The following is a 15,544-nucleotide window of genomic DNA, read 5'->3' as shown; positions in this document are numbered from 1 at the left end:
TATTTTTAAGATACAAGTTCCTTCTTTTGGCATGCATATAAATTGCTTGTTATAACTTACATATTTTAACTGTGTGCGTGATATTAACACCACCTCTTTTTCTATCTCAAATTTTTAACAAGACATTTGATTACATTACATAAATGAACTTTTAAACTTGAAAATAGAATTGATGAGAGAATCAACATTTTATAGCATAAAATATTGCATTTATGTGTTTTAAAATTTAAAGAAACCCTTTCATAACTGCAAAAAATTGTCAGATTCAAGAGTTTAATGATTAAGTGGAGTTGCACCCAAATTAGCTCTTACAGCTCGACACTTAATGCATCAATAAAAGTGTTACTTGTAATCACATAAAAGTTAGCAACATCTTTCAATTGTGCTTAAGATGTTGCTTTCCTCATTAATTGCTTCTGCATGCAGGTAAGTCATTAACTTCTTATTCTCTCCTTTCATTCGAGATTTGTAACAAAACATTTGATTGCATTATATACAAGGATTTATCAATTTTAAAAGTATTTTTTAGACAGGAAAAAATACAGTCATAAATTACATGAGAATGCACGAAATAAACTCCAACACCAAAACAGAACACTTGTGAAGCTTGAGATCACATATGATTGCAAAACTATAGTCTATGTTGTTTTTGCAATGAAATTCATTTACTCTGCAACTGAAAATTAAAAAAAAAAGAAATATTCAGTATGAAGTACAATGCTGTTAATACTAAGAATAAAACACAAACATACAATCAAAAGTTTGGAAAACAAGATTTTTTCAAAACTAGGAGGACAAGGATGTGATACTGTGTACTATTTAAGAAACCTTAAAAAGATAAAGGTGATATGAACTTAGCGGTAGCATTAGCATAGTTTCAACTACTAGTTTGTCTTTTATCTTACTCTTTATGGGGAGGATTCCATATTTTCAGAGTTTAAATGTAATTTATTGGCCTTTTTCATACTATAAAAGTTGAAATACTAGCACATAGCATTTGTCATTTTGGTTTCTGAAGTTCAGGTCATAAACACATGCTTTATTCCATTGCATTAACTTAATGATCAGTGAGAAAGAAGCGTCTCAAATCCAGTCTGCTCACAAAGCAAAATACTGTAACAAACAATCTCAAAGCCATGAGATTAGTCAACCAAATATTTTGCTCCAGTAATAAAATATTGAGAAAGTTATTTAAAAAGTGCGGAGTTTATTAAGAATATTAAACATCAGGAAAAACAAACTGAAGCCAGAGATTTGGCAGAAAAGCGGAAATCTACTGCAAAAATCGGAAGAGTCCGCAACCCCGATTTCGTTTTTGATTTGGCAGCTTCTTCCTTCTATGCAATCAATAAAATTCGCTGGATCATTTAAATTTTTATTCACATTGCGCTAGCAATTTTTTTTTTTTTTTGACTCAAAAGATCAAGTATTTTCAGGTTTCTGCATGTACAAAACATAAACTAAGCTCTTTCAGGGCACTTAAAAACTAAAATTGAGCTCTTTTAAGCACCAACCAAGAATTGGAGTAAATCATTTCGAGCAAACGTGAACTAACATCTACAATCGAGCATCCATATATCGAACTTTCACATATAAAAATTTTCTATATATCGAAATCCCAGCAAATTTCAATGTTCGTTACATAGAAAAATTGTTTCTATATATCGAAATTTTTTTCGAGACATTCGTAGATTTTTTTTTCCCCACTTTAGTCTGTTTGACTCATGAAAAACGAAGGTTAGGGGAAAAAATTATGTTTACTAAAGGTTGCTAAGAAACTCATAAGAAATCTAGGTGTGTCGATAGGTCATTGTTCCGTTCTGGAGTTCTTAAATTCCCTCAAGTTCATTTCAAATTTTTGTTGTAACCACTAATACTGTAAAATCAGTTTCAAGTTATCCTTTTTGTCTGTTGATTATCATTCCGAGTCTTTTTAGCTTCAGTAAAAGTCATTCATGTTAAGTAGATCGATTTTTTACTTTTCTCTCGATTACACTGTCAAAACGAAAATCCCCTCATGTTGCTAATCAGTTGAACTGCCGAAGAATGAAGATGCATGAAGGCGCAAAAATGTTAATTTTTCAGTTATTAACTTTCGTTTAATCTGATGCTCGTATAAATTAGAAATTAGGTTTCATGAACGTAAATTAGCTTTAATTTTAATGTTTTAGGAGATTTTTATGATAAAATAAGATTGTTTCTATATATCGAATTTTTTTTCCGGCAATTTGCTACTTCGATATATGGAGGTCCTGCTGTATTTGTTGTTACTCTTTTATTTAAAAAAATTGCCATGGTACCTGAAGGCACTCGGGAATACGATACGACCTCATCGTCGGATTCGTCATCAACATCTGCCACTGTCCGACGATTCATCACTTTATAGGAAGCCTGATAGAGAAAACAAAATAGATTGGTATTGACTGGAGAAACTTTTTTTCATAAAATCAGGTACTACAGTCTGTAACAGAATTTCTCCCCAATATAGAAGAGTTACATATCGTCACCTGAAAGCAACATTAGTGTTATTTGTGGGATTAGATGTCTTAGTGTTGCTCTGAGGCGACAATATAAAGCTTATTGAGAATGCAGCATCTAAGTTTATAGGTGTAACCTTAGGTCACATAAGTGGTGCAGCAAGGGGGGGGGGGTTAGGGGTGAAAACACCCCCCAGAGCCATTGGTTTTAGCATAAATGCAAATTCTAATACAATGTTTATATATATAAAAGGGTTTTTTGATCCAAAAAAAACCCCCTTCAGCAGATATTTTTGATCACAAAATCCCCTTCAGAAGGTATTTTTGATCAAACAAACCCTCTTCAAAAGGTATATTGCAGTAAAGCGTAAAAAGTTTGGTGCATACAAACGTTGAGACCCGCTCATATAACACTGGTTAATATTTATAAAGGAAATGCTTTTGTGGGATTATGTTGTTATGACTCAATGTTAAATAAAATTCTTTATACAATGTAGTAATAACATGAAAATAACAATTTTTTGGACTTAGGTTAATCTGGTTCTGAGGTACAGATATTGTTTCAAAAAGTTTTAATATTGCAATAGATATCTTTTTAACTGATGAAGTTTCAGATAATCACAATCTTTTTCTTTGATGGCGAGTTCACGCTTCTGACTTAAACCTATGGTACATTTTTCATGGTCTCACATCTATACTAGAATTCAGCAAGCAACAGATTGTCATCTAGTATTATCAAAGGTAAAGTAAGAAATAACAACGTCAAAAAGCACAATTGCAGTTTACTGCAGACAAGTGTTTTGGCGTTACAAGGAACGCCTTTTTCAATGCAAAAGAAATGAGCTTATGGATGAAAGATATCCGACAAAACTTTATCGGGTATATTTTCACCTTGTCGTTTTGGTGAGATTAATTAAATATACACTTCAATAAATTTAGATTCTTTCTAGATGCATCAAATGGCATTTTCAAAAAAGAAAAAAAAAATTAATTTGAATTTTGACATTGAATTCAAATTATGTTTTTCGCAATCACGAGTGTGTGTATGTAGGCATGTGTGTTTGTGTGTGGGGGGTATGTGTGTATGAATGTGTGCGTGCGTAGGGTATGTGTATGTGTGTGTAGGCATATGTGTTTGTGTCTGTGTGCAGGCATGAATGTGTGGGTAGTTGTGTGTTTGTGTGTGGGGGGTATGTGTGTATGAATGTGTGTGTGGGGGGGTATGTGTATGTGTGTGCAGGCATATGTGTTTGTGTCTGTGTGCAGGCATGAATGTGTGGGTAGTTGTGTGTTTGTGTGTGGGGGTATGTGTGTATGAATGTGTGTGTGGGGGGGGTATGTGTATGTGTGTGTAGGCATATGTGTCTGTGTGCAGGCATGAATGTGTGGGTAGTTGTGTGTATGCATGTGTGTATGTATGTTTGTGTGTGTGTGTATGTTTAGGTGTCTGTATGTATGCACATGTGTATGTAGGTGTATGTGTGTGTTTGTGTGTGTATGTGTGTGTGTGTGTGTGTGTAGTTGTGTATGTATGCGCGTGTGTGTAGGACATGGATGCAACCTGGAGACGGCTTTCGCTATAGGTGCAGCATCGTGAGGACCCGGTCGACGGTGGTGCTGCAGAGGGTGCTGGCAGGAAAATAAAATGATAGCACGCCAAAAACAGTCTAATGAAAGCAATAAGCAATCGTGACTGCTCAAAAAAAAAAAAAAAAACAGATTGGATAACAAAACCTCTAAATCACCAATGAAAGCACACGTACATTTGTTTGCTTTTTATCTTGATTTTGCAGAATTTGTCTTCTAATTTCTGCCAAAGAACTGAACAGATTCTCTGGTTTCACTATAAAAGATAAATACAAGTAAATAAATACAAGATGTGTAAATTTTTTGTAGCACATCATCAAAATTGTGATAGGATTTGATGAAACAAAAGCAGGTAGATAAGATTTTAAGTTTTTCAATGAATTTTAACATGCTATAACAAGAAATACAACAATGTTTAAAATACATTTATATTAAAGAAAAAAGAAAACCCTAAAACAACATTGAAACAATAAATAAACCACTTGGAAGTATATAACATTCACTAGTGTCTTAAACTCAATTCAAATTAAAAAGATTTAGAAAATAAGTAAACATTCAGTTAGTTGAACATAATAATTGGAAGTAATTATTTTTTCATGCAAATATGCTCCTTATTTTATTTATTCTTTATTTTATCTAATATTTCTTGAAAAAATATTTAAAAATGTATAATATTCTTTTAAACTGTGAAATTAGTAGTCAAAAGCTGCTTTAACTATTTTTTTTAATTACTAGTCATTTAAACGATTTAGTAACTTTATGCTCCTTAAATATGTTAGTGTTTTCAAATTAATTTTGTATTTGAAATTAAAAGATTTAATGAAAATAAAAAGACTTACTTTACTTTGAAATTAAACTAATAAACAGTTCAAATGTAAATAATACAATTGGATGCAGAAAGATTGTTCAAAGAAAGTTACATAGAACATTCCATTGGAAAACCATGAAATAAAAACTTCTTTCAGAATCAGATTGATATTTCAAAAAAAAAAAAAGCAAGAACTTTAAAAGTTAAAACAAAAATATATTTCTACTGCAAGCCCATGTCATTTGCCCTCCCCCTTTCCCCCACTTTTCCTCCCAACTGAGCTCTGTATCTTATTATAGAGAAAACAAAACATCTATTAGCATTCAATGAGCTTCGGGACTAGAATGCAAACTATGCCTGAGCACCCAAACTAGATTCAAAAGAAATTTTTTTGCAAAAAAAAAACTGATAAGTGATTTTTTTAAATTAAATATTTTAATGTTATGCAAGGATATCTCACTGAATACTTAAGAAGTTGTTATAAAATTGATTTCACTTTCTTATACTGAATAATATTGAGATTGCAAAATTTCCCTACACAATAGCACTTTAAATATCTGTACCTCAGAGCCAAAAGTCACATTATGATAATTTTACAGTAAAGATAAAAAACTTCTTTTTCTGGCGCATGCAAAGCAGGGAACGCACGCTCTTTTAAATCTATTAAAAAATTGAAAAGGATTGTTTTTTAAGAATTACATTTGCATGGCTTGATGCGGAATAGGCTTATACATAGAATGCGCTATTAAACGGAAAATCGCATTTTTTGGACTTGCGTCAGTCTCGCTCTGAGGTACAGATATAATGCAAATAGTTTGGGGAAACTTTGGTCAAAAATTTTATGTTTCGGAGAAATTTCAAGCTTGGAAAGTTTTTCCCCACTCCTGCAAACCACAGAGAAACTTACCTTGAGCCAGGGACTGTATGGGAGTGACCGTACGTTCCATCAGCTCCTTTGTCCTGACTGCAGGAACGGGAGGGGATGGACTGCGCCTCTTCTGCAGGGATTCCTATGAAAGAACAGAGCATGGATCATTCACAAGGGAGATATTTCATTCTGATTACCATATTACCCCACATTATCCGGAATGCCGCAAAATTCGGAGGTCACCAGATTTTCAATAACACTTGGCTGGTCCTTTCCGGCATGCTGCAAAAATCGAGGTTAAAGAAAAAAAATACTATAAAAAATATATATTCAGCTTAAAAATGAAGATAAGTTCTATACATATCTTATTAGTATTAATAAACAGTTTAATTTTGTAAAAATACTTACTAACAATGTCATTTGTTATTTTAACAAGAAAACTATTGTTTAACAAAAAATCTTTTCATAAAAATTAAGTTAAAACTAAGTAAGCAAACATTTAAGCAATAAGTTACCATCCTTAAACCAGTGCTAAAGAATTTACCACAGCTATTCAATAAATAAAAATTCAACTAAACTCTCTAAAAGGAACCTAAAATGATTTATTTAAAAAAATTATGAACAAATTTTAGTAACGATGATTGTTTCTGAATTGTTTACTTTATTGGCATGTAATTAAATCTATTAATAATCACCTACCATAAATAACAAGCACATATTATATGCAATACACATTTTTTTTTTTTTGAAAGAGGGTTACTTTAGGGATTTATTTTTTTTTCTTACAGTGGTTTGTTTCCCGCACAAATAATTGAATGTAGAATTTTGCTTTTGTTTTGTTGCAAAACATGCCAGAAAATTCGAATTTCCCGGCATGCTGGTTAACCTCCCTTTTTTCCGGCATGCTGGATAATGTAAGGTGATACGGTACTTACGAACCAGTACTCTAACTCACATGATATCAGGAAAAGTGCATTCATTTACCTATTATGAACTAGTGGTACCAGCATGGCTTTGCCTGTATTAGAAAATTAAAATGTCATTTGGTTTGCCTGTATATTTACAAATAATGGATGACGAATTTCTCGCCAATTTGCTACGTTTATTTGCTCGCCCATGTTACGGTTCCACGTTATGATAATTTCGTAATTTTCTCTTCCACATTATGATATTTGCTGGGTTAAAATGTTCTTAAAATTGGAATAGAATATAGAACAAAATCGAATTTTCGAAAAATTGCTTCGAGGTGCACACCCCTAAGCTACAAACTAACTTTGTGTCAGATTTCATGAAAATCGGCCAAACGGTCTACGCGCTATGCACGTCACAGAGATCCTGACAGACAGACAGAGATCCAGATATCCAGGCAGACTTTCAGCTTTATTATTAGTAAAGAACAACAGGAATCATTCACATGGGAGACATTTCATTCTGATTATTTGCGCACAAGTACTCTAACTCACATGATGTCAGTAAAAGTGCATTCATTAACCTATTTCTAAATATTTAAGCAAACTCAAACTTTAAGTAGTCAGTTGCTGCCCATTAACTAGGACTAGGGCAGAACTACATGTGTTATACTAACAGCTTGGTTATGACATTCAAAGACTGCTGTTTCGTCCCTTGTTATAGGCTCATCGGTCTGGAGTAGTCAATAACCAAGCTGGAGGCAGATGTCATCACACTGAAGTTGAGAGTGCCAACAAACTGGAAGCTAAAATAAATTTAGCACACCAGCAAGAGTCCGCAGCAATGCACAGCATTTTGTTAGGGGTGCTCACTAAGGGGGGGGGAGGCGTGGAGTAGACTGTGGCATTGAAGTCTTTAGGTGGAGTTGTTTGTTTTTGGTGGTGAGGCTATTTTGCTCATTTTGGAGGAGGGGGCTTTGCGCTATTTGGGGGGGGGGTGCACCCTTGCTCTTAGAGGGGGGCACCCGATTTTGAAATGAAGGGTTAGAAACAAAGGTCAGAAATACTGTCAACTATTTAACAAATATAAAACCAACAAAGCACAAAAATGCATTTAATAACTTTCTTCAGCTCAAAAACATTTGGTATCTGGTTGTACAGATGCATATCTTGTGTTAAAACTGGAAAGTTCTTTTACAGACTCAAGCTCCGTAAGTTTTGGAATGACAATTTTAAAACCAAATGTTAAATAAGGCATAAATTGTTTAATCTTACTTGAGTTTCAGATAATTTAATGGGAGCAACCAGGCCTGTCATTTCAAATTTCTGTGTGTGTGTGGGGGGGGGGGGGGTATATTTTATCAGAAAATAAAAATCACAACCTATTATATGTAAAAACACGAATTTTCAAGGGAGCGGGAGTTGACCCTTCTTAAAGACCGGCCTGAGAGCAACATCTTTATTGAAGTCACAAAAATCATATTACATACAGAAAAAGGAAAAATAACATATTTATACAGTAAAATCAAGAGACTGCATTTCATGAATAATATAAACTTGATTTATAAGAAATAAATAAAATCTAGCCACAAGTAGAAGAGCATTAAATAAAATGATATTCATACATAGTTCTAAGAAACACTCAAAGCAGGAAACCTACGCTATTTGAGTATCCGTTTTCGCCATGAGAATGAACTTCGGTAGACTTCCGTTTCCTCAGCTCAGCATCTCGCTTTTGGAATTCTTCCAACTGCTTTGCAAATTCTTGCTGACGACGAAGCTGGAAAAAAGATTTCAATCATATGTTAGCATCAACAGAATATGTATTCAATATCTGAATGAGCATCAGGCATAATGAGACAGAAGCAGGCCCGTGTCCAGGATTTCATACAGGGAGGGGTTTTGGTTTCAATAATTTTTCATTCATTTCTGCAATTTCAGGAAAACACAACGGTGTGCCAAAAAATCATTCATTTCTGTTTGATGGTCACATGAAGGACAAAACGGGGAGTCAAATTCCTAGAAGATTTCGCTTTAAGTAATATTACCATATCTGTTATTGTATTTTTTTCGGTTGAACGTCGTTTATCGGCCCCCATTTAACCGGGATAAAATTTGTAGAGTTAAAAGATATATACCAAACCAAACCCAGTGGCACGTTAGCCCAAGGGGACTAAGGCGTACTGTGCTCATCTCAGTCTTCCTGACTAAGGGCTCTGGGGTGCTAGGCAGATGTTCCGGTTAGGTGGTCAGCCTAACGCGTAATCTCCAGGGTTTAGTTCCCAAGCGTGCTTGGTACTCATTTTATCAGCCCACCAAAGGGATGAACGGCTAAGTCAACATAAGGATAGAACCCGAACCTGTGGCGTGGAAGTCTACCACTGAGCCACAAGGGTTCAAAAAATATATACACACTTAAATAATAATTGTAAATTATGATTGCTGCAAGAACGGAATTGTAAATGCGACAAATATTCGGTGTTTGTTTTGATTAAACATACAACTCCTGCATAGAACATACAATAAAGTATAGAACTACTAATATAACAAACAATATGGAGATTTTGGAGCGTCACACTGACACCGCTGCAGCTGAACTATAAATGATAAAGTATCTTCGAGAAACGGTACTATTTAGATTTGTTAGAAAACTTTGTCTTTTTTTTTTGCTTTAATCTATACTAATATTATAAAGAGAGAGGGCGGATTTTTGTGTGTTTATATGTTCGAGGTAATCTCTGGAACCACTGCACCTATTTGAAAAATTCCTTCACTATATGAAAAGTGCTTTCTTACTGAGCGACATAGGCTATAATTCGAAAAAATCCAATAAATAGTTCTTTTTACTTCCTTTTACAAACGAGCTGATATGTGCATCACATGATCATCATCATCCTTTTACTCCAATTTAATGTCATTTTCTCATTATTGGCAATTTTAAAGTGATTCAATAGTTTACTCTCTGAAAAAAGATATCTCTCTTTTTCCAAAATATGATTTTAGTCGATAAAGAGAAAGCATTTCTAAATTTCTAGGAAACTTAAAAGGGGATGGTAAAAAAAAAAAATGCCGTGCACAAATTTCAACATTCAAGTTAAACCAAATTTGCACTTTTCTCCATTTGGTTTATTATTTTTCACCAATGGGAGGGGTTTAACCCCTAAAACCCTGCCCTTGGACACGGCTCTGGACAGAAGTATACTCAAATGCAGGTTTTGTAACAGAATAGATTCAATCACACAGTGAAACTAAACGTTTGACAAGAACCACAAGAGAAAAATCTGTAGACTAGAAAATTGGCATCCACTTGGCCTGATTTCTCAACCAATTAGGGTAATGGCACCAGTAACAGACAGACATAAGTTTGGATTTAAATAATAACCCTTTTAGGCGGGTAAAACTGATGTTGCTGTGGCCCATGAATACGATGCAACCATCTAGTGTTATCAGAGTGAGTCTTAAGAGCCAGTTGGTATTTATAACAGGCTTGCCAGAACTAAGAACAGTAAATACGGGACAGGCTTCTAGGTGTGAAAAGGGGGAAGGGGTTATTTTTAATACGTCTATTCATGATAAATCTGAAAAATTTCATTGCTACAAAGCATTAAACCTCACAAAAACCACACTTTCCTATGCCGGGCACGAAACTGCAGTCCTCAGCTGGAAATGACTGAGCTGGAGGTGTATTTCACGTATTTCTGCTTTAGCCCTGGCTAATGGGCGGTAATTTACTGAATATACTCACAAAATGTCGCCTATCAAAGTATAAAAATCGTTTTCATTGCGTTTGACGACGCATGCGCAGAGATATATTTCCAACATGAGTCAAAGAGCAAAAAGCAACCATCCGGTTCCTCATGGTTTGCCGCCAAAACGAAAACATACAAATCAAATCAAAAGGAAAATAATTTTTGCATTTGCTGCCACATGATTTTCTTTTGTTCATCACTTTACATTTCTTGTTTTGCTTTATTTTTCTCTAGTAAAATGATGTCTCGTTCTGTAAAATATTGTTATCAGCTAGAATACGGGACTTTAGCCGTCCCGTATGGAAGTTCCCCGGGACGCGGGACACTTTTTCAAAATACGGGACTGTCCCTTGAAATCCGGGACGTCTGGCAACCCTGATTTATAAGGCAGTGGTGGAATGTTATGAACAGTTACCACGAGGTTGGCTTGTCTTTCATGTTCATTTGAATTTAATAAGGCTTCAGTTCTCAAAATATAGAACTTTTGCACATTTTGAAGAGAAAAGGGGAATTTTGTCTATTACTTATCCGCTCCTCACCCTATCTGTTACTGGGTATCATCAGATTTTTCGGTGTCTGTTACTGGGGGGGGGGGGGGGTTGGACCTTTTTTCGAAATTGAGTAAATAAAAATACAATCAACTAATTCAGAGGATCCAGTAGCAGCCGAACGTAAGATGAGATGTAGTTGCATGAGAGAAAAATAGTTTAAAAAGTCTCAATACATTAAAAAGCTAAGAAAATTGAGTTAATCTGAGAGCGATGTCTCAAGCATGTTTGTTACTGGTGCCGTTACTCTAATATCAATTTCAAAATCAGTCAGATTTTAAAAGGGAGCAGATTTCTGAAAAATTTAGAGCACTTTGCAGAAGACCAAATTTACAATATTTGCAACGAACTCTTTTTTTTTTTGGTTAAACATTTTAAGTACATTTTTTGTTCTTAGTTAATAAGTTATGGAAGAATGAAATTACAAATGTAAGAGTTTAAAATCAGTTTCAAGTTGTCAGAAAACATTTGGCTTAAAAATGAAATAATGTATACCTGCTGTTTTTGAATGAAACATTAACAGTACATTTTCCTTCAAAAAACTAGGAGGAAAAATAGCAGATTTCATGCTGAAAATACTTAAAGATAGCTTTTTAATTCAAATTTCATTCAGTTCAGCATTTAACTTAATGACCCTTGAAAATTTGCACTCAAAATAGTCACAAAATTTTGATTAGATTTCTGAATTTAAGTTGAAATGAAAATAAACAAATTTTGTTTACTACCGGTTAAAAACCGATCCAAGTAATAATCGAAATGAGGAAAAAATGAACTACCAGTAAAGATCGCACTCTTCATTGCATTCACAGAATCAAAACAGAAAATACAACTTTTTGTTTATTAATTAGTTTAAACATCAGATGGTTATATCTCCCAAATGATTAATATTTATTTTAACCTATTGTTGAGCGAGAATTGAAATAAATATTTAACCCGTTGCCAAAGGATAATAAGAAAACCAGCTCTGCTTTTTGTAAAGAAATTTCTTACTCTGATATGTCAATTGGGAATAGATAAAACCTGGAGAGAGAGAGAGGGCAGCCTTTTTTTTCCATTTCTTGAAAGCAACGATTTTAGGTCCTGAGATATATTTTAAAGTTCTGGAAGGTTCACACAAAACGTGTGTTCTGTCGTCCTAGTTGAACCATGTGCCCGGATCGGTGCTTTAGGTTTTCCTAACAAAATGATCAGAAAGTACTGTACCTAGCAACATTTGTTTCTCGGTTTAAACCCATCTCAGTTTTGGCACCAATGTCGTGAATACTTGAAGGATTATCAAACTAATCAGTACATTATTAAAGGAAAAGATGATGGAATTTAAAGATGAAACAAATTTTATTTTCGTCCAGATAAATTACAACAGGGTAGTTCTGTACACAAAAGATCAGTGTAGTGGAAGATCTTTATCTTTGGTGGAAATTAACAAATTAGGCAATATATAAAGTTTAAAAAGTTTTCGTTCAAAAGATCGGACCGCTAACGGTCGGAGTTGGCTTCGCTCACTGATCGGCTGGATTACAGTAACGTGGTGGCTTGGCGACTTTGGCTATAAACAATAGAGTTGCGTGATCATTTGTTTACATTTCAAAGCTACTGTTAATGTAATGTATTGTATTTTTTGTTTATTTGGCGAAATATTTCAAATTGCAAAGAATTGCTTTTTGTTTCTAAAGAGTTTTTAGTCATTTTAGTTGAAGAATGTTTATTTAATGTTGGGAGGGGGGTGATGAGTGATTTTTGCTTATTCAGAGAACTGTTTTCACCTTTATCATTTTTCTAAACGATATCCTTTCGATTGTTTTATTTTTTTTCATATGGGGATGTTGCAGCAGGATCTAACGTTTGTTCTAGATGGGTAGTTGGATTTTTACTTATTTTTACGAAAAAGGAAGTATTGTATTCGCAAAAACATTTTCACTTAAAAATCGGCCTTAATTTCCATTTTGCTCACCCCCGAATGAATGTTGAGTTTTTTTCAACCCGACCACATGTGGATATATGGCTAGGAACGTACGGACACGAGAAATATCCATTTTGACGATCCCCGAGTCAAGAAAAAATAGTTAATTAAGCAACTGCTCAGTGGGCATTAGATAAATCAAGTTGTAAGAAATATACGCATTCTGACACATAGCAACTTAAAACATTTTTCTCTTTTTACTAATTTTTTTTAACAAAATGGTTCAAACACTTTATAGTTTATTGAAAATTTTTAACTTTTCAATTTACAAAGTTCGAACAGAACAGCGTCTGTCGGGTCCTCTAGTTTACTATAAAGAGATAATAAGTTTTATGCATAGCATTTGACTGTGATATATGTCAATTGAGAATAGAGAAAGAGTGGAGACTTCATTTCTTAAAAGTAACGATTTCAGGTCCTGTGATATATTTTAAAGTAAAGTACTGGAAGGTTCACGCAAAACGTGTGCTCTGTCATCGTAGTTGAACCATGTGACCGGATTGGTGCTGTAGGTTTTCCCAACCAAATGATCAGAAAGTACCGTACCTAGTGACATTTGTTTCTCGGCTCAAATCCATCTGAGTTTTGGCACCAATGTCATGAATATTTTAAGGATTATCAAACTAATCAGTACATAATTAAAGGAAAAGATGATAGAATTTAAAGACGAAACAAATTTTATTTTCGTCCAGATAAATTACAACAGGATCAGGGCCGGATTTAGGGGAGGGCAGGCAGGGCTACTGCCCCTGGGCCTCCACAACAAAGGGGCTCCCACAGTAAAATTTTTACAAAATATCCTAACTTTCACGGGTTGAAAATATCGGATGTATACATATATATCAAAATATTTGGATATATATCAAAGTATCCGATATTTTCGAAAATGTGATGATCTTTTCGAACTCCGATTAGGGGCCTCTACTCCTTCGTTGCCCCGGGGCCTCCACACTTCCAAACCCGGCCCTGAACAGGGTAGTTCTGTACACAAAAGATCAGTGCAGTGGAAGATCTTTATATTTGGTGGAAAGAACAAATTAGGCAATATATGAAGTTTTAAAAGTTTTCGTTCAAAAGATCGGACCGCTAATCGGTCGGAGTTGGCTTTGCTCACTGATCGGCTGGATTACAGTAACGTGGTGGCTCGGCGACTTTGGCTATAAACAACAGAGGTGCGTGATCATTTGTTTACATTTTAAAGCTACTATTAATGTAATTTATTGTATTTTTTCTTAATTTGGCGAAATATTTCAAATTGCAAAGAATTGTTTTCCGTTTTTGAAGAGTGTTTAGTCATTTTAGTTGAAGAATTTCCATTTTACATCGGAAGGGGGGGATGAGTGATTTTGCTTATTCAGAGATCTATTTTTACCTTTATCATTTATGTAAACGATATCGCTTTCGATTGTTTTATTCTTTTTCATAAGCGGGATTTCCCGTTTGTTCTAGATAAGGTAGTTAGATTTTTACATTTAATATCTGAGGATGCTTTTTATCCTTTGAGTATGGGTGAAGAAACAAAGCATCAAGTATGGGAGAAAACATTGTTAACAAAACTGCTGCGCAGTGGGCATTAGATAAATCAATTTGTAATAAATTATACGCATTCTGACACCAAGCAGCTTAAAAACATTTTCTTTTTAATTTTTATCAACAAAATGGTTCAAACACTTGATAGTTTATTGACTCTTTTTTAACATTTCAATTTACAAAGTTTTGAACAGAACAACGTTCGGTCGGGTCCTCTTGTATAATATAAATTCCAAATTAAATTCAACTATTTTAATAATTATTGACATGAGTCATTGGAAATTTTGAATAAATAAAGAATAATAGATAGAAATACCTCTGATTTGAGACATTTTTGCACATTTTCATCATTTTTTGTCCTGATCGATTTTTTGAGGGTTTATGGGCGTTTTTAAAAACTTTTGGCTAAACTATTTTAAAGCGGAAGAAAACCATACTAAAACAAGAAATTGGAAGACATCCTGAAAAAAGCGGGATGCTCCAGCAAAAAACAGTAGATTCGTCAGGTATGAATAATGTCCCACTTGCATAATAAGGCACTTGAGCACAGAATTAACATTAATTCCACTCATTTAGTACATTAACCTTGATTAAAAAGACAATTTTCGTTTTTAAACAGAACTTCAAAAGCTACTTTCTTCGTCTGTTGCTACCTTCAGTTAACAAAAAAGGAGCAACTAGGAAAAAAGGTCTGGCAACTAATAACTTTGCTTTGACTCGCAACCGGGCAACCGTAAAAATTCTCCAATCTTGATCTTTATCTTACCTCTGCCTCAAGATTCTTAGTCCTCTGCAACTCTTTCTCATACTCTGCACGCATCTGCTGCCTCTGCATTTCCGTCCTCTCTGCAATCCTCTCTTCCAGCTGCTTGGTTCTCTCCCTCTCTAGGGCTTCCAGGCGTTTTTTCTCCTCGATCTGGAAAAGCAAAATCCATGAGAATCGCCACAAATGCCAACTAATATAATTTTTTATAACCAAAGAGAAAAATGGCTAAAAGAAAATTATCTCTCATAAAATAAAAACTCAGATCAGAAAGGCATACCAACTACTTTTTTTAAGACAAAATTCAAAAGATTTTTATCAAAAATTTAATTTTCATAAAAAATGC

At 34.2% G+C, this 15,544-nt stretch overlaps 1 protein-coding gene across 1 annotated transcript in view; it reads right to left on the bottom strand.

The window, feature by feature from the left end:
• The window catches only part of LOC129216827 (uncharacterized), a 47,620-nt gene continuing 32,076 nt past the window's right edge, over window positions 1-15,544 (bottom strand). Inside the window, exons 10-15 of the mRNA XM_054851044.1 lie at window positions 15,202-15,351; window positions 8,309-8,428; window positions 5,780-5,882; window positions 4,241-4,320; window positions 2,301-2,391; window positions 1-676 (exon numbers count right to left, since the gene is read on the bottom strand). Of these exons, the coding sequence (XP_054707019.1) occupies window positions 666-676; window positions 2,301-2,391; window positions 4,241-4,320; window positions 5,780-5,882; window positions 8,309-8,428; window positions 15,202-15,351 (555 nt within the window). The 3' untranslated portion in view covers window positions 1-665. The remainder of the gene's footprint in view (window positions 677-2,300; window positions 2,392-4,240; window positions 4,321-5,779; window positions 5,883-8,308; window positions 8,429-15,201; window positions 15,352-15,544) is intronic.

The sequence above is a fragment of the Uloborus diversus genome, chromosome 2 (assembly GCF_026930045.1).
Source record: "Uloborus diversus isolate 005 chromosome 2, Udiv.v.3.1, whole genome shotgun sequence".
Taxonomy (NCBI): domain Eukaryota; kingdom Metazoa; phylum Arthropoda; class Arachnida; order Araneae; family Uloboridae; genus Uloborus; species Uloborus diversus.
This window is presented reverse-complemented; position numbering and strand designations above follow the sequence as displayed.